Source organism: Castor canadensis, chromosome 7 (genome assembly GCF_047511655.1).
Source record: "Castor canadensis chromosome 7, mCasCan1.hap1v2, whole genome shotgun sequence".
In the NCBI taxonomy this organism is placed as follows: domain Eukaryota; kingdom Metazoa; phylum Chordata; class Mammalia; order Rodentia; family Castoridae; genus Castor; species Castor canadensis.
Window position 1 is genome coordinate 26,196,646 of NC_133392.1, and position 27,057 is coordinate 26,223,702.

Here is a 27,057-nt window from a genome sequence, read left to right on the forward strand (position 1 = left end):
AAATCTGCCAGGTCCTAAGAAGTTGGTGACTTAGTTTCCTGGTGACATAGTCAGAAAGGAAGAGAAATGTGGAGCCTATGCAAAGCGTAGTTGTGTGGAAGGAGGGAACAGACTAGAATGTACAGTTATTTAGAAACTCCTAGAAGAACAATAGAATTCCCGAGGAGGGAGAGGTCTCCAGTGAGATCCTGAAGGAGGGAAGGGCCTGGGAAGACAGGAGGTTTTCATTCCACTCAGCTCTGGCAGGGTCCCTGCTGCCCCTCCCTCCAGGAACCCAGGGTGGGGGCAGTGGGAGCCAGTCAGGGGGTGGCCCTGCCCTCGTCCCCTGAGTCCTTGGTTTGCTTTCATTCTCTGTGGGGTTCTGGCCGTACTCATTCCTGTCTCTCCCACCTGGGCTCACAGCCCACTCTGGGTTTATTAGCTTGGATGGATGGAACTGGCTTTCTACCAGGGCGTTCCTGGAAACATGAACTTGGGTAAACTGAGCCTGCGTTTCAGTGCTCTGGAGCTATTCAAGGTTAAAAGATGCTTTCTTGGGAACCCATGGGGGTCCATTCCTAACTTATCCTAGTTGGGGAGAGCAATGTTGGGAGTAGGGAGCTTCTATAAAGTCAGGCACCCACCCTGGAGTTCTGTGCTTTCTCCTTCTTGCCTGGACCTGACAAGGGTCAAGGCTTTCACCTAGGTGCCCGTATATCCCTGGACTTGACCACAGCCTGCAGGCACTGAGGGTTCTCTGGTTTTGCCAGCCAGCAGGAGTAGCAGTGGCAGGGACCTGGGTACCATGGGATAGCTGAGCAAGTGACCCCATCCGTACACCTATCTCCCAGGAACCCATGACTGGGACAGAACTCAGGGCTTTGTTTTACCTCTTGAGTCATGCCTTCAGCTCCCTTTGTTTTAGTTATTTTCAGATGGTGTCTCACACTTTTCCCCAGGCCCCCCTTGGATAGTGATTCTCCTGCCTCCCCCACCCCAGTAACTGGGATTACAGATGTGTACCACCACGCCCAGCTGGTTTTTGAGATCGGGTCTTAGTGACTTGTTTGCCTGGGCTGGCCTCCAACAGGTGTCCTCCTGTCTCTGCCTCCTAAGTAGCTGGCCAACTTCTTTTATTCTTGGTCCATATGACCACCTTCGGTGCCTGTGTGTGTTTCTTTATCACTGTAACAAATTCCTAAGAGAACAGCTTAAAGGGAGGAAAGACTTACTTTGCCTCACAGTTTCCAAGGATTCAGTCCATGGTCAGCTGGCGCCATTGCTGGGAGCCTGTGGTGAGGCAGAGCATCACGGCGGCAAGAGTGGCAGAGCACAGTTGCTCACCAGGAAGCAAGAGGTAGAAAAGGAAAGGGGCAGGGGACAAGATGCATCTTTCTGGTTCCTCCAACTAGGCCCTGCCTCCTACCTTTCACCCCTTCCTAATAATGCCAGCGTATGAATCCATCAAGGTATTAATCCATCGGTCAGGTCAGAGCCCTCAGGATCCAATAACTTCTCAAAGCCCATCTACTGGCAACCAAGCCCCCAGTACACGTGCCCGTGGAGAACATTTAATTTTCAAGCCGTAACAGTGCCTCCTGAGTTACCTACTTTTTTTAACTTGGCTTTTCAGACATTGAGCCTAAATTCAGCTGGTTTTCCCTGGAAAATGGTCTCTTTTTCTGGAAAGATGAATTTATGAAGACTATGGGGTGTCTGCTGGGAAAGTCTAGAACATCAAGTACAGCAATAGGCCCAAGTGCTTCATTTTACAGATGTGCATGTTGAGGCCCAGAGGAGTTGTGCCATTTGCGCAAAGTCACATAGCTGGTTCTCAGCAAGACCAGCAATGCAGAGCCCCACACTTTCCAGCAGGCCCATGACTGTTCTGCAAAGCCCTTGGTTCCTTGTCACAGAAGAGAGGGAGGTAGAGATGGAGGGGGAATGCAGGGAACAGTTGCTTTGTGTCAATCACAGCTGCTCTGTTGGCTGTGCCTGCCTCTTGCCCCCAAGCCAGCATCCTTGTCTGCTTCCCAGCCAGGGTTCATGAGCCAGGGGCTCTCCTGTATTCATTGTAAGACCGTAGAAACAGTTCTTCCCACATGGGAGAGAGCTGGCAAGGGTGCACTGGGAGAAGGGACTCCCGGTGGGGATCAGAGGGACTGGATTAATTCTGTACATCCAGAGATTGGAAAATAAATCATTTTGAAAGACTTTTCTTTAAAAAAAAAAAAAGCAGGCTTGTTTCTGATGTGCTTCCCACTTTCCTTTGGGGACAGGAAAAGAATCCCTGCTTTGGGGGTAGGGGGGCAAGGGAGATAGGCATGACTCAAGTTGTCTGTCCCCTGACCCTGTCCAGCTCACCTTGTAGCTCTGCAGCCCGCTCATGGCTTGCCATAGCCTCTGTGGCTGCTTTTGAACTACAGTGCAGTTGAAGAACAGCCTCAACAGAGACTCTGAGGCCCTTTGCAGACCCCTGGCTAGCAGAGCAGGTGGTCCCAGCTTCTCTAGGCCAGGCAAAGTGCCTCCCCGGGGCTCGCTAGAAAAGGTTTGCCTTTCCCCAATTCTTCCCCATGAAGAACCCAAAGGAACCAAAGCAGAAGTGTGCAGAATGAGAAAAGCCCGTCAGTGGTGGAGGGAGACAAGGACAGCCTCGTAGCTGAGTCAGAAGGGGCAGAACTGGCCTGGTTCTTGCCTGCCCAGGAGTAGCATGGCCTTCTCGCTAGGGTGTAGCCCACTTGGCCACATCTCTTGTTACAGCAGTGGGAGGTCAGAGCCTTCTCAAGATGTAGTCACCAGGCAGGAAAGCCACCTGTTCAGCACTGGGCCGTCCTTGGGCACAGCAGCTTAGAACCTGGGAGGTCCCTGGTGCATCTGTCCTGTCTCAGCCCTGCCAGAGCAGCCTTGCCAGCTTCAGGTGCGTGGCTGCTAGGCTCTGACCCCAATTCCAGCTAACCTGGTATCTGAGAGTGGAAAGTATCTCAGACCAGGTACGAGTGTGTCCTTGTTGAGTCTGGGATCAAATGCTGTCTGTTCTCATCCTTGCAGTCCAGGACCACGAATTCCTGGTGCTCCCAGAACCAACTGAGCCCTGCTCAGGGGGATATTGCCAATGGTGACTGCCCAATAGTGAGCACTGACTGTGTGCTAGGTGCTGTGGGGTGGGGTGGGGCGGCTTTTATCAGCTCATTTAACCCTCACAGCAATCCTGGCAGGTAAGCATGTCACTTCATCCTGTGTTTAACGTTCAGGAACAGGCTCAGAGAAGTTAAGCAACTTCTTCAAAGGGGCAGAGCCTGGATTATAACTCAGCTGTGAGACTCCAGAGGTCTCTCTAAACCTCCCACTCTGGGTTCACAGTGAAATCTGGAAGGGCTGGCTCTCTAGGGGAGGCAGCCTGTTTGTGGCAGGAAGCTTACTGACCAAGGGAGAGGGTGATAGGCTTGAAATGAATGGCATCGAGCTGTGATTACCTGAGGTCTTTGTCCCTACAAGCAATCAGCACTGTACTAGCTGTGCAGCCTTTGGCAAGTTACTTAACCTCTCTGGTTCAGTTTCTTCATCTGAAAAACAGAGGGAATAGTACCTATCACTCTAGGTTTGTTGTGAAAAGTAAATGTTGTGTAAAGTACTCGGCACAAAGCTTAGCAGACCGTAAATGGGTATAAATGTTGCTATTTATCAGTTCTGAGAAGGGGTCCAGCAGTTCTCCTGACCAGCACTGGGTGGCGCTGCAAGGGTTTGTCTCTCAGACCTGCATCACAGCGTTTCCTTGTCATTGTCCCTACTGCAACAAACCACCAGGAAGCCCTGGCCTTGGGGCGCTGTCACAACTGGTTCCATTTCTGGCTCAAGAACATTTGGCTCAGCTATTTGTCCTTTCTAAAAGATCCCTTCCTGCAAAATGGGGCCAGAAATGCCTGTCCACTTCAAGGGGTTGTCACAGGCAGCCAACGGGCCACTAGAGGCAGACAGCATCGATGCATCACCTCTGAAGTTCATGTTGCAGAAGTATTCCTGTCAGTGCACAGGCCAGGTGCTTTCTGCCTCCTTTTACTGTTAACACATAACCATGTGTTGCTTGTAGGTCACTTTGATTTTGTTCCTCCAAATGTAACCCATTTCACAGGTGAGGAAACTGAGGCCCAGAGGGCCACCATTGTGCGAGCCTAGAACAGAGCCCTCATCTGGTCACAGAGGTTCCTCTCCCAGATTGGGTTAAGGAATGAGGTTCTCTGGGGGCTCCCTTCTGCTTCCTGGGGCTTGTCTATCTCCCTCTAGGGGTGAGGCTGTGGCAAGGGCTGAACAAGAATTCAAGGCCTAATAGGTATTCTAAGACCTGGAGACTGGCCTTGGATGCTCCAATGCTGACCCTGGGGATTTGGGCTCCAGGAGTCTGCTGAGCTTGCTAGTCTGCAAGAATCCTCGGAGCTTCCAAACCCCATGGGACCAGCTACCCACGTGGCCTCAGAGGCAGAACCAGACTGCCTCCTCCAGGACAGGATAACCCAAGAAAGGGACTGGGTAAGATCCTGTGCTCCCGAGGATTCCTGCGTTTCGACAGACACCTCATTATCCCATCCAGCCTCTGTAATCACACAGGCCCACGCCCAGCAGCCATCCCGGGCCAGGAAATCACTCCCCTCCCCTCCCCCGCCTTCCGCCCACGGCAGGCGCTGCACCCGGTGCCTGCAGCCACTCTGTGGACCTCCTGCCTGCCTAACAGTTCTCTCCTCTGGTTCTCCTCTCCTGCTGCCGCCCGCTCTCGGGGACTCGAAGTGTGGCTGTCCAGCTGGGCTGAGTCTCCCAAGAAGGACGTGACAGGTACTGCCCGGCATGCATGTACATGCATGCTTGCAAACATGTGTGTCCCAGCACGCATGCTCAGAGCCTCAGGTTTCTTTCTGCATGCTTCCTTGTGACCCGTGACAGCCCTTTATCAGTATCCATGGCGTCTCCACTTGCTGTGCCCCCTGCCTGCCAGGAGAACACTGTGGAGTCCTCAGAGCCAGCTGTGGAGCCTTTGTGGACTGACTTTGGCCCCAGTGTGTGTGTGAATTTGAATCATGGCTCTGCCATGTTCTGGCTGGGCCACCTTGGGTGGGTTTTGTAAGCTTTCCAAGGGAATGTAACCCTACCTTCAGGGGGACCTGGCACCCAGGAAGTACAGGGAATGGGGGACTCCCGTCCTCCTCAGCATTGTCTCATTGCCATCCTGGTGACAGTGAGATGGACATGCCAAAGATGAGTCACCTCACTTCAGGAAGCTAAACTGAGGCAAAGGGCTGAGATCCCTGCTGCCCAAGCCTGGCTTCCTGAGATCTCACTGGGAAGCTGGAGTCTTGGGGCAGAGAGTGGGGCTGTGCTGTGACTGTGACTGAGTGAGGGTTGGTCACAGCCCCTGTGACCCAGCAGTCCAGAGCTTGGAGCTGCCTCCAGCCTCAGGGGATTTCAGGCCTTGCCCTCTGTCTGGCAGAGTGGGGACACTGGTCAGGGACTAGTGTCTTACTGCATCATGGCAGAAAAAGCAGGATTTTCAGTGTTGAGGGGTGGGGTGGGGGAAGGGGTGGTATGTCCAGAGGGTCTCCTGTGCAGCCCCATAGTTTCTGAGAGCAAAGATTCAGGCTGGGAGTTTAGGGAACCAGGCATAGGGTCAAGTGTCAGAGGGGGGCTGGGCCAGCTCCAGGGTTGAAGCCACAGCTGCTGGCAGGGAATGGGGGCGGACTTCCCAGGAGAGGGGCCAAGAGGAGAGAAAGGATGGGGGAGGGCCCCTCCCTTGCAGTCGTCCTTCTGGTGTTCCCTGTGACGCGGGCCTGGGCCTGAGCTAATCGCTGGGCGCCCATCCCTTTTTCCCCTGTACACAAGCCAGTGAGCTGGAGCTCACTTGGCCCACAGTGATACATTCTATTCACCAAACGTATAGCTGAGGGGCCAGTAGGATGCCTGGACGGGGAGGGTGATGGGAAGCCTGGGGAGGAGCCACCACAGGGCCTGGCTTCTCGGGTGAGCCCAGCTGTTTGAAGCCACAGACCCAAGGGCTGTAGTTGGGGGCAGGGGGGGCGGGGGAACGCAGCCCGATTGAAAGTCCAGGGCTGAATCTAAGGCAAGTCAGCTCTCTCTGGGCCTTGGTTTCCCTTCTGGAATGTTGGAGAATCCAATGAGACAGGAGGTGACAGCTGATGCCAGAGATCCTAATACATAAGGGTCCTGGAGCTTCTGAGCCTGACCTCCACCCAGAGGGCTGTAAGCTGGCTCTCTCTCCAGCTGCCAGGTGTCCACCGCCTGCCTGGAGGGGGGTCTGGAAGAGGCTTGCTGCAGGGTCACAGCATGGACCTCCTAGCCCTCCTCCTGGCTCCTGTAGCCCTTGCCCTGAGTTGCCTGCTGGTTCCCAGGCAGAGGAGGAGACAAGGCCTCTCTAGCTCCTCCCCACGTCTCCCATTCCCTCTGTTTTCTATAAACAGCTGTCTTTAGTTTACATGGAGCTTTAACCCCTGTCACTTCACTCCATGCTCAAAACAGCCACAGGAGGTACTGTTATGATTTCTGTCTACACATGAGAAAACTAAAGCTCAGAGAGTTTAGGTATCCTCCCCAGGGTCACAGACCAAGCAAAGGCAAAGCAGGACTGGACATCAGCCCTCAGACTAACTCTAAGATTTTACATCTTGAGTGTGAATCTTAGGGTATGGACGCACATCAGGGAAATGCTGGAGCTAAAGCCCACAGTCTGGCAGTAAGCCATGTCCAAACAAAGGTCCAGGAAAGGGTATCATGGCTGGAGTGGTGAGGGAGGCTCCTGGACAGGCAAAAATGCTTGGGTAGAACTGGGATTGGCAGAGAGAAGGGAAGGCATTCTGGGCAGAGGGCATGGGCTGTATAGCAGGAAGAGATTGCATGGAACAGTGTCACTGGCACATAGTAGGTACTCAGTACATGCATGTTGAGTCATGAATATTGCTTGGAATGGGAGGGATCAGGGAACTTGGGGGGCTCAAATTGCAAGAAAGACTTTGCTTGAATTTGGCCTTTATTCTATAGGCACCAGGGAGCCATTGAAGGTGTTGGAGTAGGGGACTGACTTGGCAAAGGCCTGATTTAGAAGTTTAAGTTGGCAGCCAGGATCAGGCAAGAGCCAGGGTTCCATCCAGGTGGTAGCTGGAGGAATGCAGGTGTGAGGCAGAGGTGGGGCAGGGATCTCAGGGACACCCCAGGACCCCAGCAGGCCCAGCCAGGGAGTCTGTAAAGAAATACAAGGGTGTACCCCTTGTGGAACTCCCCTTCCAGCCTTGGAGCGGCTCTGCCCTCTAGAAGGGGCCCACCCCTGCTCTGTGCTTCTACCAGAGTCCTCTCATCTGAACATGGGCTCCTACCACTGCCCCTCCCCTCCCTCAGGCAGACTCTTCCAGCCCCCAATTTTCCAAGCCTTGGCTGGGAGAGGATCCAGAACTGCCTGTATGGAATGACATCACTGCCCACCAGCCGCCTGGCGGGCCGAGCGGTTTCTCATCTGGATACCTGCTCTCAGCGCCTGCCTACCCGCCTCCTGCCCGGACAGCAATATTCCAAGAGGCAGATGCTGAGAGGCTGAGCTGAGAGCCTGCATCTGCTGCAGCCGGGGGCAGAGGGCAGCCAGAAGGACAGAGTGTACTTGTCTTTGTGTCCATCCCACAGCCTTTGCCTGTGCTCTGCAGCGGTGGAAGCTGCTCTCTTCCTTTTCTACCTGTGTCCCCGAGTGCCAAGGACTGGCCTTGGGAAGCTGCAGCCAGTCTTCTAGGAAGGCTGTGGAGGAGGGATGTGGGTGCATTGATTTGCCTTCAATTTGCAAGCTTGTCTTTGGTTTCTCTTTTCTTGAGTCAGATTGAGTTGATGTCTGTCCACTTGTTGGCACCTCCTCTTTGTCCTTGCTGGCCAAACCCAGATCAAAACTCCTTACTCTTCTTACCTCAGTTTCCCCATCTCACCTTCTTCCCTTCCAGTCCACTTGTATAGTTTTCCCCTTTGAGAGGTGAGACCTGCCTATCCAGATCCACCACCAAGCCATCAAATCACTGTCCATATGTCTAGCAATTGATTCATGTCACAAACATGGAGCGTCTTCCACTAACAGATGCTATGCTGTGGTCGATATAGGTACCAAGAGTCAACAAGAAGCCCACACTCCATTCTTAGGAGTCTTAGGCACCACCTGTGTGCCAGGTGTCTGAGGATGTATAGGGCCTTCACTGGAGGCCAGGCAACCATGGCACCTGTTGGCCATATGTGGTGCAGGTAAGATCACAGGCATGGTGTCAGGGGAGCTTGGATTCAGTCCCAAATGTTTGACCTTAGGAAAGTAGCTCCCCCTCGTGAGACTCAGTGTGTCATGTGGAAAATGGAGCTGTAACAGGGCCTATTGCATTAGGTCATTGGACAACACTGCAGTCAGACTCTGTGCAGAGGAGGCCCTGGTGGAGGCTCAGTTACCCAGATGATCAGCACACTCTCAGGTCTTGGAAGGTGTCAGACCTACTGTGGAACGCCTCTCCTGTTTGGATCTTTGAGTATCCCTTTCCCACTTTTCACAATCAGGGCCTCCCCTCCAACTGACAGGAGCCTCTGTGTCCGATAGGCAGAGGTCGGCCCCTTTTGTGCTTGCATACTTAGGAAGTACTCAGGGCCCCAGATGCTTCCAGAAGGGCACTGAAGTCCCCCAGGGCACATTGGGAGGCTGCCTGTCAGCCCAGTGCCCAGTGCTGCTGCTGTCCTGCTGGCAGGCACAAGTGCAGAAGCTGGTGTCTGTGTGCAGAGGCGGGGCCGCCTGCTCCCAGCTGTTGGTTGCATTTCTGCCTGAAATACAACCCTAGCTTTGGAGGGGCTTGCCAGAGCTTGCATGTGCATACCCATGGGCACACTTCACTGGTGACAGGGTCCCTTCTGGGTCTCCAAAGGGCCCTGATGGGGCTGGGAGGCTCACACTGCATAGGGGAAAAGTACCAGGGCCATGGGTTTCTTTGTCCTCTAAGGAGAACCTCCTCCTGAGGCTTTCCCAGAGTTCCCTGGTCATCACCTCCTGCCCTCACAAAGATCTGAAAGATCTAAACAGTGCTTCTTATTCCTGCCTGCACACTGGAACCACAGGGCAAGATGGGTGTGTACAAAACACTCGTGCATGTACCTTAACCAGTTAAACGTGGATTGCTGAAGCCCAGGCATTGGGCTTTTAGAAAGGTCCTCAGGTGATTCTCTGCTCCCATGTGGAGGATCTCTGTGTTAGAACAACATGTGCAGAAACAGAAATCTGAGCCCTGTAAGAGAAGAGAAAGATGGGCTTGAACCTAAAAACCAAACAGCGAGTGCATGCGGTTCCCTCCATAGTAGCTGTGGAAGCTGGAGTGAGTCTCTTGCCCTCTCTGAGCCTCGGAGGGAAAAGAACAGAGGTGTTGGGACATGCCTGGGGCAGTGGCTGTGGGTTGGGGCACAATGGGGAGCGTATGGAGTCTGGAGAGCATCAGTGGTTTCTATGACCAGGTTAGTGATGGGAAGCCCCCATCCTACAAGGCGATTGGTAAATACAGAGTTTTGCATTTGTTTTGGTTTTGAGACTGAGTCTCAATATGTAGCTCAAGCTGGCCTTGAACTTGAGATCCTCCTGCCTCAACCTCCAGAGGGCTGGGACTGTGGTGTGCACCACTATGCCTGGCTGACAAACATAAGGTTTAAGAGGTGGAGGAGGAATTCCCTTTGGGCTGAGGTGGTCTGGGAAGGCTTCCTGAAGGAGGTGACTAGTCAGTCTCTGGCTTGTGGCTTCTATTAGGTTCTAGCGGGGTATATAAACATATTAAGTACCAGTGATGTCATAGTGAAAGCACAAAGAGGTTTACACAGCACATCCAAGCCAAGATGGGCACCCTGGCTGTCCACCCCAGCTTGGTGCTGCTTGTCTAATGTATGTCACAGTTGGCCAAGGAGACAGACAAGTTGCTTGCTCCTGAGAGCCTGGGGCCTACCTGGCCTCTCTCTGCTACCCCCCAGGCTTTGATCCCTCAAGCTCCTGAAAGTGTGACTGGAGGCTGGTGGAACAAGAGCACAAGCCCAGCATAGGGGCCGAGGGAGACAGGCAGCCTCCACGAGGTTGGGCCAGCGGCCTGAGTGAGGCAGCATCTGCCCGGCCCTCTGTGAGACACAGAGACAGGAATGGAGCCGAACTTGAGGAAAAGTTGGCGGGGGGTGGGCTGGGCTTGCCGGCGCTGGCGCTGGGACTTTCTTCTTGGGTTTCAAGTAAACAGTCTGGGCCCTCCTCCCTCCCCTGCCTCCACCCCCAGCTCCTCATTTGATGGGTCTCATGTGTTTCTATTTAAGGGTTGCGAGTAAGCCCCAGTGATTGGCGGCCTCAGAGTCTCTGGACTCCTCACCGGGCCTGGGCTGCGGAGAAGTCCTCTCCCGCTCTCCCTCTCCCGCCCGAGGGGAGCACAGCTACCTTTTCTCTCTGGGTTTCCAGGCTTGGGGTAGAGGCCGGGCCTCGTCCTGGGCCTGCCCCTTGCCTCTCTTTCTCTGTCCTGCGCTGCGGCCTCAGCACTCATGGGCCGCCCACCGCTTGTTCTCAGCCCTCCCCTCACACCCCGGCCAGCCCGGGTCTGCAGGGACCACGTCGGCCCCAGGCCTCTCCACAGACTCCCCCATGCCGGGCTGTGACTAACTCTTCGCAGCAGCAGGCTTTTCCCTCACTTTCCTTGGCCTCTTTCTCCCTCCGTTTCTCTCCTCCCCCCTTCTCTTCCCCCTGTCCCCTGGCTCCCCATGTCCCCCGGTCCCCGCAGTGCAGCGGGCCGGTGTGGGGCCTTGCTATATGGCCTGTCCTTGGGGCCCAGTGAGCTGCGAGCCCTGGCTGGGGGCTGCCCCTCGGAGCAGCACTGGCGACCGAGCAGCCTCCCCCGAGGCCGATGGACAGGGGGCGCCCCGGCCGCGGGGCCATGGCTGGCCGCTGGCTCACCGCATGCTTTCTGCCCTCGCCAGGTGCCGACACCAACGCCGAGCCCATGATCCTGGAACAGTACGTGGTGGTGTCCAACTATAAGAAGCAGGAGAACTCAGAGCTGAGCCTCCAGGCCGGGGAGGTGGTGGATGTCATCGAGAAGAACGAGAGCGGTGAGTGTCCAGCCATCGGCTGCCCACTGGGGGGTTGCTGCCTGGCTCTCAGGCCCTGCTGGTTTTTGTTCCCTTCCTCCTCCCCCCACCTCTGCAGCTATACGTTATTTCCATCTGGCAGGGAGAGGGCTGAGGAGTCTGAAGTTCCCCTGTTGGTTTGGGCTGCAGGCCAGCAGTTTGCCTGGTGGTGGAAGAATGTCTCCCAGACTTGGGGGTAATTAACCGACTTGTGTTAATGCAAGGCCAGGGTGGCAGCTCCTGCTCAGGGACCCTGTGCCGTCCGAGGCCCGAGGAGAAGGTGGCTTCCAGCTCTGGAATGCCCAACAGCAGCTTCCCGTGTTGGGGCCATATTCCAAGCCAGGGTCCAGGCAGAAACAGGAGAACCAGCTGGTGGGGAAAGTGGCCATGACATCACCATGGGGTCCAGAGTTCCTCCTTGCCCCTAGTGAGTTGTCTGAGGAAGGACCAGGCCTGTGGGAGTTGGCTAGTGTCTGGGTGGTGAGCTGACTGCCCCCTGCCTAACGGGAGGCTGCCAGGACCTGGGAAGAGGGCCCAGACAGGGGGATGAAGCCAGGTCCCACAGCTAGGGAGGGTCCTGCAGCAAGCACTCTATTATTAGGAACTGACATAGGGGGCATGCTGATGGCTGCCCAGGGACTGCTGGTTTCACGGTTCTTGTAGAGTGGGCCAAAGCCCCTTGGTATCCTTTGGCAGCAGAAGTCATGGCAGGTGGAGAAAGGAGACCCCCACATCTGTCAGTCCGGCACTGTAAGCTCATGTGGCCAGGCTGGACCAGGAATGGGCCTTGTACCCAGGACATCCACCAGCAGTTTACCCACACCTGGGGTTTGAATGGGCTCCAGAGGGGTCTTGTTTCGGTTTCAGTTTGCTGGAGCACAGGAGCTCTCTGGACTATATTTGGTGGACATTCCAGAGGGGAAAGGCCTGTTCTCCTCAGCCTGTCCCTTCTTTTCCTTTTCAATATTTTGAAAAGAAGGCAAACCAAAGGACTGCTGTGCCCACTCTGTATATAGAGTGAGTGAGGCGCCAAGATTGAGGGAAGAGAGTCTCCTGAGGTCAAAAACAGACGGGGCTGTTCCTGAGCTCCTGACTCCTATGCCTCTGTGTGGCAGGTAGCTGCAGAGAGATTGAGGAAATCCCAGTGGGCCGTCAGAGGGATGTGGGTTCAGGCTCCTGATGCAGCTGCTCAGGAGTGCACTCCCTGAACACAGGGCTCTGATGTGAACACCGGCCTGACTCTTGTTCCTCTTGCTTCTGGAGTTTTCACAACCTGTTCCCCTGTCAGATAGGTCAAACTCTGCTCTTGTATCTGGAGCCACTGCCAGGTAATCAGCAGTGACACTGCCTACCTGGCTCCGACATAAGGCCTTGAACCATCACTCTAGGTGGCTGCTACACTGGTCCCATTCCTGCACAGCTTTTCCTTTTGTTGTTATCACCAGCCTCACCCCCCCATAAGGAATCTGCCATTGCTGTGGGTCTGGCTCTGGAAGCCCTAAGCGCCATTCATGGTGTAATGGGAGATGCCAGCGTGAGGGAGAGGGGTTGTACATTTGGGAGCTTGCACCTAGGAAAGAAAGGGGCTTACTTCTCTGTCCAAGGTCAAGTCTTCCCAGAAATTCTTCCTTAGGGATCCTTCTACCATTGCACCTGCCCTGTCTCACCACCACAACTGTATTACCCTGGAGCAGCAGGGGTAGAAGTATAGGAGGTGTCTTAGAGGTCATTCACTGGCCAAGATGGCAAAAGAGACTCCACATAAAAGGAAGTCTGTGCTGCTTTAACCCTCCATGATTCCCAGGGGCATTTGTGCCCTCTCCCTTCCCATCCCACACGTGACTCTAGCAATACTTGGAGTTCTGCCTGGGCATGGGGGAAGGAGTACTTTGAAAAAGTAGAGTTTGTGTTAGGCCTGGACACAGTAGAAACACCTGCAGACTCTCCACAGAGTTCCCCATGGCTGTCTAAGGAGGCTCAAGCTGCCCCCATCACCACCCGTGGCAGGAGCAACCTGGCAGTCTGGTACACAGACCCTATGAGACAGTAGCTGTCACTAGAAGCAGGATTTTACCTGTGACCTGCAGGCTGGGTGGTTTCAGGTCCCTCCACTTACCTGGGCCTTAGTTATCCTTTCTGTAAATGGAGGTAACCTTGTGGCTGCTTAGAAGTGGGAGCTGCAAGAAATGACCTCTCTGCATGCCCATTCCCAAGTCTGAACTCCGTGCTGGGTGACTCAATAGGCCCTGGGTGTTGGGTGAAGAGAGCCTCACCGAACATGGATTTTGTTCTGCTTTTGTATCTTTCCCTTTAGTGAAGATGGCTACACATCTGCAGGTGTTTGCACAGGGACCTGGAGTGCTATGGTCACCTGTCTACCTGTCGCTATCAGAAGCCAGGAGGCCTGGAGTGTACAACTAGCTTAACCAGAGGAACTAAGTGGGTGGAGGGGAGAAAGGAAGGGGGGGCAAATTGCTGATGCTGGGAGGTGGTTCCCTGGTTGGGAAGCTGGAGACCTGACCGTCGGGGTGGGGAGGGAGGCATGGGAGGCATCCTGGGAGCTGGGAAGAGTTAGTGATTGAGGCTTCTGAACTCTGGAACAAAGACCCAATTGTGATGCCTTTGACCTGGAACATGGTGGGCGAGTTGAGGCATTTCCATTGGCATTTTTGGGTGGCAGCCCCAGTCAGAGATCCCCCGGATCTCACTGGGTGCCAGGTCTCTCTGCCTGTGTGCCCTCTTACTTAATTGGAGTCCCTCAAATGGAGGGTCAATAGAGGAATCCAGCTACCTCTGGCTCCACCTGCTTGCCAGGGGGCCCCCTGGCTTAAACCACAGCCGTGAGGTGACGTGGAGGTGTGAGCATGCCAGCCCTCTGTGCTCTCGGATACATCTAAAGAGATGTATCTGGAAAGTGATTCCAAGTCTATAAACAGTGAACACCAGACACCAGGCTGTGTACTGCATGGGATCTTTCCACCAGAATTATGAAACAACCTCATTGGTAGGCATTTTAACCATTTTGTGGCTGAAGTAATAGGCGAAGAGATTAAATGATTCCTTAGAGTCCAAGAGTGAAGTCGCTCCTTCTACAGAGGCCTGGGGGAGGCTAAGAATGGACTGATCTCAGGTGGCAAGTGGGTGAAAGCATGGCTGATGAGGCTGTGAACTGGGGAGAGACACTGCTGGTAGAGACGACCACAGAGCTCCCTGGAAAACTGCTGCTAAAGGATTCTCTGGGACCTTCCTGTGGCCTGGTGGTCACAGGTAGTGAGAATTCATGCTGTTAATTGATCCTTTAAACTTAGAGGCAGGCAACAGCAGGGAGGATCTCAGGAAGGTGTATGCTTCCAGCGCTGCAGACAAGTCTATCCCAGAGAACATAAATGGGCAGAAGTCAGAGACCCAGGGCAGAGCCTGAGTGACCTTAAGGAAAGTATTTTTGATCAGAGAGCCTGGGGACTCACAGAGAAAAGGACTGTTCTCTTTTTCCTCCAGTGATGAACAGGGTCACCCATAGAAAAATTCAACAGCTTTGGTAGCTGTACCACCTAGCAGGCCATGCCAGGGCTACAGCAGCCATTGTTGCTTTGTCTTTGGAAACCCCTCCGCTCTTGATATAAGCAACAGTGCCTGGGATGGCTCCTTGTAGTATATTCTTGTGCCTCAAAAACCACATTGGCTGCACCCTCCAGCAGGCATAACTAGTCTATAGAGTGGTGATGTCAAGGTCCTGGTTGCTCTAATTTCTGTGCTGAGCAAAGCTGCCTCCAACTTTCCAGGATTGTTTCCTTCTTCTTGGGACTTCAGGCCAGGACAGGAAGTGGGGAGATGAGTCAACTGAATTTTTCCTGCCTCAGCTTTCCGTCTCTGAGTCTTTGCTTATTTCCCAGCACTGGCATGATACACTGCGGATTCTTATGCTTCCTTGGAAGCAAGGGATTTTGAGCTTTTTGCCAGTGAGAAAACTAAGGCTTGAGAATCTTTACTTCTCTCCAAAGCCAGTGCTTTCGTCCCAGTTGAGTTCTAAGCAGAGGATGGAAATTCACTCCAGCTTGCTCATGAGATTATTGAAAGGATACAGGAAAACCTCACTGAAGCCAAGCGTGAGAAGTGGGACTGCGAACCAGAAAGTCCCACAAGCCAAAGCAACTACTCTTGTCTCGCTCTCTTTCTTGGTTACCACATGAATTGAAAGCACAGCTACACTCTTCTAACTATAGACCAGCTTGCCTTTTCTTCTCACCCACCCAAGAGAGCGGCCTGTTTTATCTGGTGGGGTTTGTCAGCACCAGACTCTGCATGATTTCTCAGTTGAGATAGCTACTTACTATAGCGTCTGGTTTTCTGAGTTCAAAATTTGAAGTTTGAGCTGGGTGTAGTGGTGTACCCTGTGCTGCCAGCCATTGGAGAGGCAGAAGCAGGAGGCTCACTTGAGCCCAGAGATGGAAACCAGCTGGGAAAAATCGGAGATCCAGCCTCTTAAAAAAAGAAAAGAAAGAAAAAAAAGTCTGAATCTGATTGGCTCCTGGCTAGCCAACAGATTGGTAGACATTAGATCAGATGTCCATCCCCAGTCCAATCAGCTGTGTTCAGGAGAAGCACCAGAGGGAATGACCATGGCTGTTTAGGTAAACTCTTTGGCAGTGGCTGTTGAGAGTAGATTTTGAAGAAGAGGAGGTGGAGGGAGCGGGGCACCCAAAAATATAGTAAATGGCTGCAACCATTTACATGTTTAATAGTTGTGTGTGTAGTGGGGAGGGCAAAGAATCTGGAATTCAAGTACGGGATGTAAGGTTTAGGGCTATGGGCTGAGGATGCTGCTCAGTGGTAGAGCACTGAGTACACACAAAGCCTGGGTCAATCCCCAACACTGAAGAAAGAGAAAAGATCTAACACTATGCTAACTGACAACTGGATAGAAGTAAGAATCAATTTGCTTCTTCCCAGGTAAGCATGAGCTTTTTATAAGGGTGAAATATAATGTGCGTCATTTCATTAACTTGTTCACTCATAATTTTTGAATACTTCCTTTGTTCCAGGCCCTGTGCAAATTGTGTATACACCCGTAAGATTCCTGCTTTTATGGACCTTCGATCCATAAAGAGTCTAATTGATGTGAACTTTCGGCACTTAAGAGGCAGGCTGTATTTCAAGGGTGGGCGGCTTTACAGACTTGCCATTATCTTGAATGGAACATGTATACCCTCTTTTAGATTCTGTGCTTAACTAAGGAAACGCCTCATTGCCAATCCAGACTTGCCAGCTATGCTGCTCCTTGAAAGTGGGTACCCTAATAAAGATAGGACAGGCTATTTCTAGAAAATGTTTACTGTAATTTGCACTGCAGAAAGGTGAATTGGCATTCTCATCTCTGAAACAGCCTTATAAAAAGTTTGGTTCCCATGAACCAGTCTCCACTTGGAGGTTCTGACTAGCCCTCACAGGTCCTGTTAGACCCAAGCTTTACTCTTTGATAGCGCTTCTCTTCCGAAGAGCAGAATGTGTGTGTCCCTGCCATATCCACCTAATCAGCAACTTCTAAGTCCATTCTAGTCCAAGATCATATCACTTCACAAAGCTGGCTGGCATGGGGAGGGCCAGGGCTGTAAATTACGGAGCTGAGTGAGCCTTGGGCCCTTCTGCCCAGCTTATTCACCACAGAATAGACTTTTGAGGAGATTGCAGGATAGCTTAGTGGTGAAGAACATGGGCTTCATGGTAGATAAGCCTGGCTGTAATCTTGATTGGCTCAGTTACTTTGGTAACCCTGGGAAAATTTCTTGGATCCTATGAGCATCAGTTTCCTTACCTGCAAATTGGGGATAATTATACCTACAGCAGTATGGTTGGTATATGGTGACTCAAAAGAGGGTCCATGCTTAGGGCTTAGAGCATAGTAAGTGCTCACTGTAAGAGATCCATAGATCAGACCACTGGACTGGGACAGTTCTGCCACAGTTTCCCTCTTGTGGCCTCAGTTTCTCCACCTGGTCAGAGAATTCTGAGGACTCTTTCAATCCCAAGGGTCTGTAAGATGGATACAGCAGCCGAGAGTTTACTGTGAGGCAGGGAGGCCAGTACAACTCCTGCAAGGGGCCAATCACCTACCCTGGAGTTCTTACTTGAGCAGCTATCCTTGCCCCCTGGCTTGTGACAAGAAGAAGAGTTGGAGACAGAAGTCAGAGTCCTATTGGTGACTCGAGAGCAGCAGCCTCAGGCGATCTGGGGGCTTCGTGCTAGGCTGGGAGAAGAGAGGCCCAACTATGACACCCCCATGCTGGCTGTCCCCAGTGGTTCTATCACATGGTGCAGACCTGAACTGCTGGGAACAAAGGCTTGCACAGTTGGGGAGCCTGTCTTGGGGAAGGAGAAGGCTTTGAGCAGGCCTTGGAGAGTGAAGAAGTTCTAATAGCAAAGATGGGAGTGAAGGATGGTGGGGAAGGGACAGCAAAGCAAGGAGTGGTGCCAGGGTCAGAAGAAAGGTGAAGGTCAGGCAGCCATGCATAAGCCCATAAGCAGGAAGGCACCTGAGGAGAGCAGTGCTTGGAGCAAGCCACCCTGGCTGTGGGCAGAGGGCAGCAGAGACAGGTGTGGTGGGGACAAAGAGGCTCTGGAAATAGCTCTTTCCTCAAGCTACATCTGCTGAGGCTGTTGTCAGGGAGACATCCAAGGGCATGTTAGCACTGAGTGCTGCCAGCCACCTGCCTAGAGCCAGCTGCCAGGCAGCCGGGTGGGACAGCGGTCACTGGTCACTCCCTCTGCCTCGCTTCCATTCCACTAAGGCTGGACAGGTGGAGCAGCTGGTAACATTGACCTGATACTGGCTCTGTGACAGAGATGACCTGACTTCCCCAACCTAGACCTACTTTTGCACAGGTGCCTGATGACCTGGCACACTTGAGACTTTCTATGTACCCCCAACACAAACACACATACACACACACACACACACACACACTCACACACACACACACACACACACTCACACACACACTGCCTTTGTCCCCAGTAGAAGTGATAGGTCTTACTCCCCAGCTAAAGTGCAGGAGAAAGACTTCCGCACATTTCCTCCATTCTTACATAACAGTTCAGCAAAGTGGAGGGCATATGCTTTCTGGGGAGTATAATTTGTCAAGACCTCAGGGAATCTGGGTTGAGAAATTGCCCTTTCTTGTTCTTTCCCCAGCTTATCCTGTGGCTGCTTGATATTACACACTTCAGCACTTGGGTTTTCCGTAATCACTCTGGTGGTGGTAGGGTAACCCAGGTTAACCACCCTCATCCCTATCAGCATCTTTTCAGATTCCATAACCTCATCCTCTGAGTTCCCAGTCTGACTAGAATTCTGGCCTCCTTGTAGGGGAAACAGCCACGGCAACTTAGCTAACTCAGATGCCCTGCAAAGTCTGGGGGCAGCCAATGTTTCATGGGGCTCCCCATCCTGGGTCCTGAGCTGTTGAATCCTTAAAAATAGGGGAGCCCCAAGCTCATTTCTATCTCAGCTTGATATGTACTATATTATCTCAACCCCAGCTCTACATTTTCCTTCTTAGCTGGGCATTTCTCAGGCTTATGTTAAAATTCATCCACCTCCCTTAAGTTTTTATTGGATTGGATTGTGGGGAAGTGGCCCAGGAGCACCATGGGAGGGAAGAGAAAGCCAAACTCAAGAGTCAGTCTGCTAAGGACTGGCCATAAAGTGAGGGAACTGCACATGGAAGTCTGAGGCTGATGCACAAAAGCAAGTTCTGTGATCTGGCCCATCAGCGCTGCCTGGGGCTGCCTTGGGATCACCCTGTCCTGAACCATAAGCACTGTGGCCAGAGCCTGCATGTTGGCTCTCTTGGGCTCCTGCTTGGAGGATCATCCAGGAGGTCAAGGCTGCCTAGGGAAATGCCTGGTCTTGCCAGCAAGCAGGGGATTTTGGACTTTTTTCAAGGTGATCTCTTTCTGAATCGTAGTAGGTTATGTTTTACGAGATATAAAACCATGCAGTTTTAAAAACATGTTAGTCAAAAGCAGGGTGGAGACTGACATTCTGTCTTACCAAGGAGGAAATTGAAGCCCAGAGAGGTGAGGTAACTTGCCCCAAGGTTGCACAGCTGGGAAAGGAGGCACGAGCTTCAAACATTGCAGTTTGTCCAGTGTTGGGAAGCCTGAATGCTTGCATTGTGGATTTTACTTTTGTACAAAGCCAAACCCCAGAGAGCTTTGCGGTGTGCGTTCCCCATGCTGCCAGGAGCTAGAAATCAGAGGTCAGTCCCACTGGGGTAGGAAAAAGGTCAACAGGCTGCAGGTCAGATGGAATCTGAAGGAGAAGGGAAGTGCATCAACTTAGTTTCTTGCAAGAGTTTCATGAGTGGTCTCACCTTTGGCTCAGCAGTCCCATGGCAAGGGGCTGGATTGCATGGGTGGTGGGTATGCTTACCAGGCTCCTAACAAGTAGGACCTCAGAGGTCTCCAAGCCCACACTGCCTTCCCCTTCATCCAACCAAACAGACCCATCCTGGCCTCTCTCCCCGAATCCCACACCATAAGGGAAAACCTGTTGTCTTGCTTCCTTTCCTCTCCCTAGCCTTCAGTTCTCAGGGAAATCCTACATCCAGGGACTATTCCATAGGATGTAGTTTACTCATTCAGTCAACAAACCACCTACTGTGTGCCTTGTTGTACCACCAACACTGATTTGTAGCAATGGACAAGAAGCAGCTGTCAGTGACTCATGCCTATAATCCTAGCTACTTGGGAGGCTGATATTGGGAGGATTAGCCCAGGCAAATAGTTTGTAAGACCCCACCTCCAAAATAACCTCCAAAAATGGACCAGAGATGTAACTCAAGTGGTACAGAACCTGCTTTGCAAGCATGAAGCCCTGAGTTAAAACCCCAGTCCCACCAAACAAATCAAAACAAAACAAAACAAAAAAGCCTGTTTTCCCATTGCTGAAGGTGATAGCATTCTAGGGCTCTCTCTTTTGCCTGCAGGACCAAAGCCTAGATTCAGTGAGTTGATTCTATGCACCAGGCACCTTCGGTGTTCAAGGCAGAAGCAAGATGACACTGACCACCAGAGGGTGGGACTCAAAAGGATAGCACACTCACCCCAGGAGCTGTACATTCTGTGAAGGCAGTCAGGCTTGCTACAAAATGAATACAGTGTTGGGCAGGGGAGATGGGAAGGCTTCTGGAGAAGGTGACTTGAGCAAGGACAGGCCCATGTGACTTGTAAGGATGCAGGAAGCAAGTGCTGCCTGCAGAGTGAACAGGTGGAGGGGACAGTGATCTGGCTGAGAGAAGAGGGCTGCCTGTAAGAAGACAGTGCAGCTGGCAGTAAACAGGCTGGAGGGGTCTGTTGTGGCTTCTCCCCTGACCCTCCTCACCATGCAAGGAAGGTAAAGGAGGCCTGGAAAAGGACAGCCACTGGCCACCACCTAATTTGCGCAACTAGTTGGTAGCAGGCAGGGCTACTACATAGCTCTGAGCCCTTGGTCTGGAGGGGTCTGCCTCTGAGCACCAGGAGTGATGCAGCAGGTGCCAGGAGAGGGGAGCCAGGGAACTGGGTTCTTAGGCTACTCTTCCTGCTGACCTGCTGTTCCTCCACTGAGCCGCTGGCTGAGGCTGGAGCCTGAAACCACCTCCCCAACCTTTTCAAAGAGACCAATTTCTCTTAACCTCCCGTTAGATTGGTTTCAGATGCCCCAGCTAGAGAATGCAGACTTCCCCATCTAGTGATGCCACGTGGAGGGGGGAAGGGCTAGAGTCAAGCTAGAGACAGGCAGTGGGCAATGGTGTGCTCCCAGGAGAGGTGGTGCCAGCCAGTGGTTGGCTTTGAGTTTCCCTTGGACCCAAGGCTGCCTCCACAGTCTCTTTCGTTCCTCTCTTCCCCTAGAAAGGGGGTGAGGTCTCTGTTGAGGTTGGCCAGGCATCCCATCCTAGGATTTCTGGATGCTCTGCCTTCCTCACTTGTTTTCTGTACTTCAAGCTAGTATCTCACAAGACCCCAGCTTTCTCTCAGCTCACTGTGCTCACCGTCTTTGGATTGTGGCAAGATTTTGAGCTGTTGTAATGGGGAAAGGGAGGTTATAGCAGGCTGCAGGGCCTAGGGTCCCTGCACCAGCACCTACAGCATTACTGGAGCCTCATGGCTAGCTTGGCCAAATGACCTCTCTGTGGCCTGGTGGAACTCACTGCCAGCTCCAGACACCCACTTCTTGCTGGAGGCGTTGGTTCAAGGGATTGCCACTTGGCACAGTGCTCAGGGTGTCGTGTTAATGGGCAGAGGGATGTAGTGTCATCACAGAAGGAATGCCAGGCTTTGCAGGAGACGATCTTGGTTGATTCAGCTTCTAGTTAGTCTGATGACCTCAGGCAAGTCACTTTGCCTCTCTGAGCACCAACTGCCCTCATCCAAAGAATAGAGGGGTGATTCAGAGTGACGAAAGTAGCCACAGTTGCTTTCCAGGTCCCAAGCTTCCCACCATTATGTCCACTGTGCTTTTATCAAGCTGAATAGAAGCAGCTTCTTCCTCTCCATGATCTGGAGGTCCTGAGAGTCCCTCTTAGCCATGGAGTTCTGAAAACAAGCTGGTTTCAACACAGAAGGAATTCAGCCATGTTGGCCAGCCCCCAGCCAGCTCTCCCCAATCGCCAAATGGGTCAGTGGCTGCAAATATCTCTGGGTTTGTAATGATGATCACAGGGATCGTGGCCTCCTGGACACCTTTGAAATGGGCTTTGTGAGGCCAAATGCTTTGCAGATTAAATTTCCGGAGAAAGAACAGCTGAGCTTCCCTGAGCCACTTCTGTACTGTGGCAGCAAAAGGGCATGCATGTGTGTATGTGCACATGTGTGCATGTGATTTGGCACGTGTGTTCTCCCCTGATGAAATGGAGCAGAGTGGGCAAAGGAGGAAGAAGGTCCAATCCCTCTCCTGCTCTTCTTCAGTTTGCATCAGCCACTGGGGCAGCTGATACTTCTCGTGTTTTCCAGGACAGTGCTGGGAACAGAAAGAATATGATGCATGTCGTGGAATTTCATGAGAGGGGTTGGGGTGGCTTCCCCTCCTACCTTTTAAAATAATGTTTTGAAGAGTTGCCCTGGAGAGCCGCTGGAAGCAGAGGGGCTGATGGGCGTCATTGGTCATGTCAGATGAGGACAAGGTTGTCCGAATGAGGGAGGACGTTTGTCCCTCAGCAGTGCTGCTGGGTTCTAGGGCTGCCCTGCCAGAAAACCAGCAAAGGGCCATAATCACAAACAGGCTGGGATCAGTTACACCCAGAAGTATTACTTTAGGCTGTTGGCTTTGTTGAGGAAGAATGCAGTTTTCTTGGTCCCTTCCCCCCTCTGTCTCAAGTTAAACAAGATCTGTGAAAGCAATAGCTCTAGGACTTAAAGAGAGGCCAAAATTCAAGCCAGGGAGAGATCTCAAAGGCTCAGCTTTGGAGGGCCTCCCTGAGCCCCACTGGTATTGGGGCTGGGATTTGCTTGACCCATTTTTTACCAACATTCCTCCTTGGGGTAAACTGGGAAATCCCACTTTTCCCACAGCCTTTTAGTCACCTCTGGCTTGCCCAGAAGCCAGAGGTGTGCTTACCATGTACTTTCACTGTATGTGCAGGGGGTCAGGGAGAAAGTCAGGTGAGGATATCATAGATAGTGGCTAGCACACTGGAATATTGGGGTTCTTGTTTCTTCTGGCTCCAGCCCAGTCCTTAGGGGCCTGATTCTCATCCTCTTCCCCTGCCACAACTGGCATCTCCCAGGTAAGCCTCAGATCAACTCTTCCACACTTGGCTATCAATACCACTGCTCTCTAGAACCTTGACTTTGCCTCCCTGGCACTGAGAAGATCCTCGTATAGCATGGAATCTATTGCCAACAGGGTGGGAATGTAACTGTTTCTTGGAGAAGAGAGAGGAAGTTTACCTCATCATCCGGGCTTTGCACAAAGACAATGAACATCCAGAGCCCTGCCTCATTGGCTCCCTTATGGGTATTTACCCTCATTCTTCTTCTTCCAAGGCCAGCTTTGTGTCCCAGGCCTCTCTGCACAGCCAGACACAAATGCCTCCTTGGATTTAAAGGGCCTTCACTTTCAGTAGGACCAGAGCATTTTGTTGGCATTGATGTGGCAGCTGGGGAGAAGATTCTGAACCTTAGGCCTAGTCTGCCCTCTGTGCCTTCATCTCTTAAACCCTATGTGTCCTCATCTCTCAAAATACGTGGTGGTCATCCCACCTCCTCAGGGCCATTGGAGGAGGTGACACTCCATTGTAGAAGTGGCTCCCAGGTGGGAGGCTGGATGGAGTCTGAGCTGGACCAGGCAGGTATTCTGATCCGGACACCTGGACAGAGAGAGTGGGGCATGGAGACATCATATTCTAGTCTAAGGGGCAGGTCAGAGCTGGGGAGCTGGAGCAAATGACATGACATTGTGATACTGCTCACTTGTTACGGATTGAAATTGTAGCATGCCATGGCTGAGAGTGGGACTCAGCGGGGGGTGGGGGGTATCTTGGACCTGACAGATTTAAAGTGGAGACTGCTCACGTCCAACCTCCATCCCCACTTTCTGATACTTGACTCTGGCCGGGCCTCCTCACCCCATAACCACTTCTAGAATGGAGTTTCTCCTCCAGTGGTCCAGGAGTAGTAGGATGACTTTGGAGGATGAGAGATGGGACTATGGAGGGAAGGCTAGGTTGGTGACTCCCTCAGCTTTTCGCCCATCTCTGCCCTCGGGTGTGGTATTGATTAACTTTGGCCTTATTCACAATGGGAAAATTCAGAACCAAACAAACAAGTGGTAGTCAGGAGTTAGAAATCAGAATTTGTTTCATTCATTCATTCCCCAACCTTTATCTCCTGCTGTGTGTCAAGCACAAAGATGAACCAGGAAGACTTCACCCCCATCTTCATGGAGCAGATGAGTTACCTGTTCTAACACAGCTGAAGGGACCTTCTGCAGGTCCCTCCCCTTCTGGTATTTGGGGCAGGGGGCACCAGCGATCGATAGGGTAACACAGGAAGAACTGCATTCTTCATTGGTGTTCCTGAGTGTCCATCATCAATGGCTGGCCAATCACTGGCAAGTCTTTAGTGTGATCAGGAAATGCTCTAGGGCATCTAGAGCCCTAGAGTATCTGGTTTGAGGGAGTCTCTTCTCTATGGATTAGAATAGGACTGTACTTAGACCCATTCTTGGGAGCCAGGAAGACAAGCTGCCTAGAGGCAGGAGATACGAAAAGGGAAATGGGGCAGGAAGAAGCTCAGAGAACCTGTTCATAGATACCTAGGACAAGAATGTTTGGAAGTCAAGTCAAACCCATTTGCTGCTTTCTGGAGACTTAGTACTAGAAACCAGTGGGAAAAGTGAGAGGTCCCAGAAACACCTCCTGTATGCCAGGCAGGAAGCTAGCCCCACTTTTCCTGTAATTCTCCCCTTGGTCCTGCACAGTGCAGTAGTGGGACCTCTGTTGCACAGATCATAAAGCCAAAGCCAGAGAGGTCAGGTCATTTGCCAGGACTTCCCATACATTCTGCCGCTTCTTGCTAATTACTCTATGGTTCTCTGCAGGCCCTGAGTAGGGTGCCATAGTGGGAGGCTTTGGCCATCTCCCGTCTATCTTCGGGGAAAGGAGACCAGGTCTCTAGGACAGCAATTCTGGAACCCTGAATTGCAGCCTGCAAGGAGGAGGCTTATTTGTGTGCTGTGACCAGGCTGTGCAGCTACCTCAAATGGGCAAGGCAGCTAATGGCACCCGTTTGCATCCCTCCTGAAGCCACACCCCAGGAGTGGGCTTGTCCCTGGTGACTTGCCTGCAGGCCTTCCTGAGATTGGCTTTTCCATTCCTATGTGAGAGGCCCAAGTGCGAAATGGCCCAGTCAAGTCCACCAGCAAGCTGCAGGAGCTCAAGCTCTCTGGGATGGGAGTATCCAGCTCTTGGGTGGCCTGAGGCCAGTTAGCAACAAGCGACAATAATCTCTGTGCCTCCCATCTAGTGGCAGATCCCCGGGGATGAGCTGGGTTGCTGTGAGTCAGAGATAGTGCCCAACATTGATGAATGTGGGGAAGGTACAGTGCCCAAGGGCTGAGTGGCTGCACTGCATTCTAGCAGGACAGAAAGGCCCAGGCACCAGCCCCACACTGACCCCAGGAGCTGGACTTGAACGGGTGCAAGGAGAAAGACACAGAAAGACCTGGAATGGCTGTAGAGGCCAGGGAGGAAGGAAGTTTGTGTCAGTCTGTCATTGTCTTTCATTCTTAACAATTACTTACCTGCCCCCTTCTTGTCCAAAACATTGAGCCTGGCAGGGGCTCCACAGGATGCCATGAGGAGCAGACCTGGCCTTTGTCCTCAGAGACCTCTTGGTCTGGCTGGGGACATGGTCAACTTGAACCTCAGGTCAGGGAGCTGGGAAGCTGAGGGTAGGAAAACAGACTGCCAACTGGTGGGAAGTCATGGGAAGGTCACAGAGAGACAGGGCTGAATACAGCGAGACCAACATATTTGGGGTCTTTGAGTCACAAAGGACAAGGTAGAGGTCATTTCACCCAAGCCCCATGAAAAGGGCTCAGATTCCCACTGTTACAGAGTAGTACACAGCCTTTCTGCTCCACACTTTCCCTGCCTGTAAAATGGGGATAATAGTTGAAACACACTTGGACATCAGGAAGGTTAACTGAAAGGAAATTACCAAGTGGTATATCCATTTTCCTTTCCATTTCTCTGAGAAGCAGGGGTGGGCTACCATCCAGTCATATCTAGGGATAGAGGAATCCATTGGATTCCTGAAATTGCCCCCATCTGCCAACAACCTAGAGATTTCAAAGCATTTTTCCTGTCTATTATCTCAGAGTAGCTGGGGAGTAAGTAGAGCAGGTGGTTTTGTTTCCATTTTTCAGAAGAGAGAAGGTACAAGACCTCAAAGCTTGCTAGTAGCCAAGCTGTGTGTGAACCAAAGGCCATGTAAGTGTTTCCCAGTGAGGGTTTGTGCTGGGTGGAGAAGTGTTGAGTGACATTGTCAGAAGGTTTCCTTTGTTTTCTTTCCCTGGGTCAGGAGGAAAGTCTCCACTGGGCTTCTGTGTTGTCAATAGCTGTCTAACACTATTAGTCCTTTGTTTAAGAGAAAATCAGCCCAGGCTTAGTATCTTGCTAAAACTTGCGTTAGCATCCTGGTGGACTTCTAGACATTGTATTTCTCCAGTTATCTTCTGTTTGGGATATTGGTTTCCTATTCGGTTCAGCACAGGAAAATGCCTTTCTGAAAAGCCTGTTTATATATATATATATATTTTTTTTTTAGTCAAGACAGTTTCAATGAATACACTAAGAAATCCCCAGCACAGGTGCTAGTCAAATAGCTGAGGGTTGGGGGAACTTCAGTGAAGTGGAACACTGTCTCCTGGGCACCCTCCATGTCCCACAGTCTTCAAGGGTGACACCAGTGACTCCCAAACTCCAGCTGGGAAAGTAGCCTGGAAAAGCATCTGCACTCGTTGGTGGCTGCTTCCCATACCATGTAGAAGAATCCACGTTGTCAGAGAGCTGTTGACGTCAGGCGGTGCAGAGTTTTTGCAAGCCCTCTATTTAAAATTCCCCAGAAATTAAATAAGGAGGGTTTGGAGGGAGGAATGCCCTCAACAAATTGTGGAGTAGGTTTGTTTTGTGTCTTTAAAGTTGCAATTGCCCCCGTTTTATTTTTGTCCAATTGAAGATGGGCTGAACTCAGCTGGGAGGGAGGTGGGGGTTGTCAGGCTACAGCTTTTGGTTGAAGCCAACTCAGTTCTGGGGCCAGGAAGCTTCCATTTTTAGCAAAGAGAAAAAAAGGAGGACATATGCAAACTTATCCATGTATCCTTCTTAAGCATGGGAAAGAACTTGTTCAACGAATAAGAATAATCCTTCATATTTTCAAGTGACCAGTCAGGCTGGG

At 52.0% G+C, this 27,057-nt stretch overlaps 1 protein-coding gene across 7 annotated transcripts in view; it reads left to right on the forward strand.

The window, feature by feature from the left end:
- Sh3pxd2a (SH3 and PX domains 2A) overlaps positions 1 to 27,057 on the forward strand; it is a 213,285-nt gene that overhangs the window by 144,617 nt on the left and 41,611 nt on the right. For 4 of the 7 annotated variants that reach the window (XM_074078377.1, XM_074078375.1, XM_074078380.1 and 1 more), the window contains 2 exons: positions 4,759 to 4,803; positions 10,969 to 11,100. In XM_074078377.1, coding sequence (XP_073934478.1) covers positions 4,759 to 4,803; positions 10,969 to 11,100 — 177 coding nt within the window. The remainder of the gene's footprint in view (positions 1 to 4,758; positions 4,804 to 10,968; positions 11,101 to 27,057) is intronic. The other 3 variants (XM_074078376.1, XM_074078379.1, XM_074078381.1) reach the window with 1 other exon arrangement.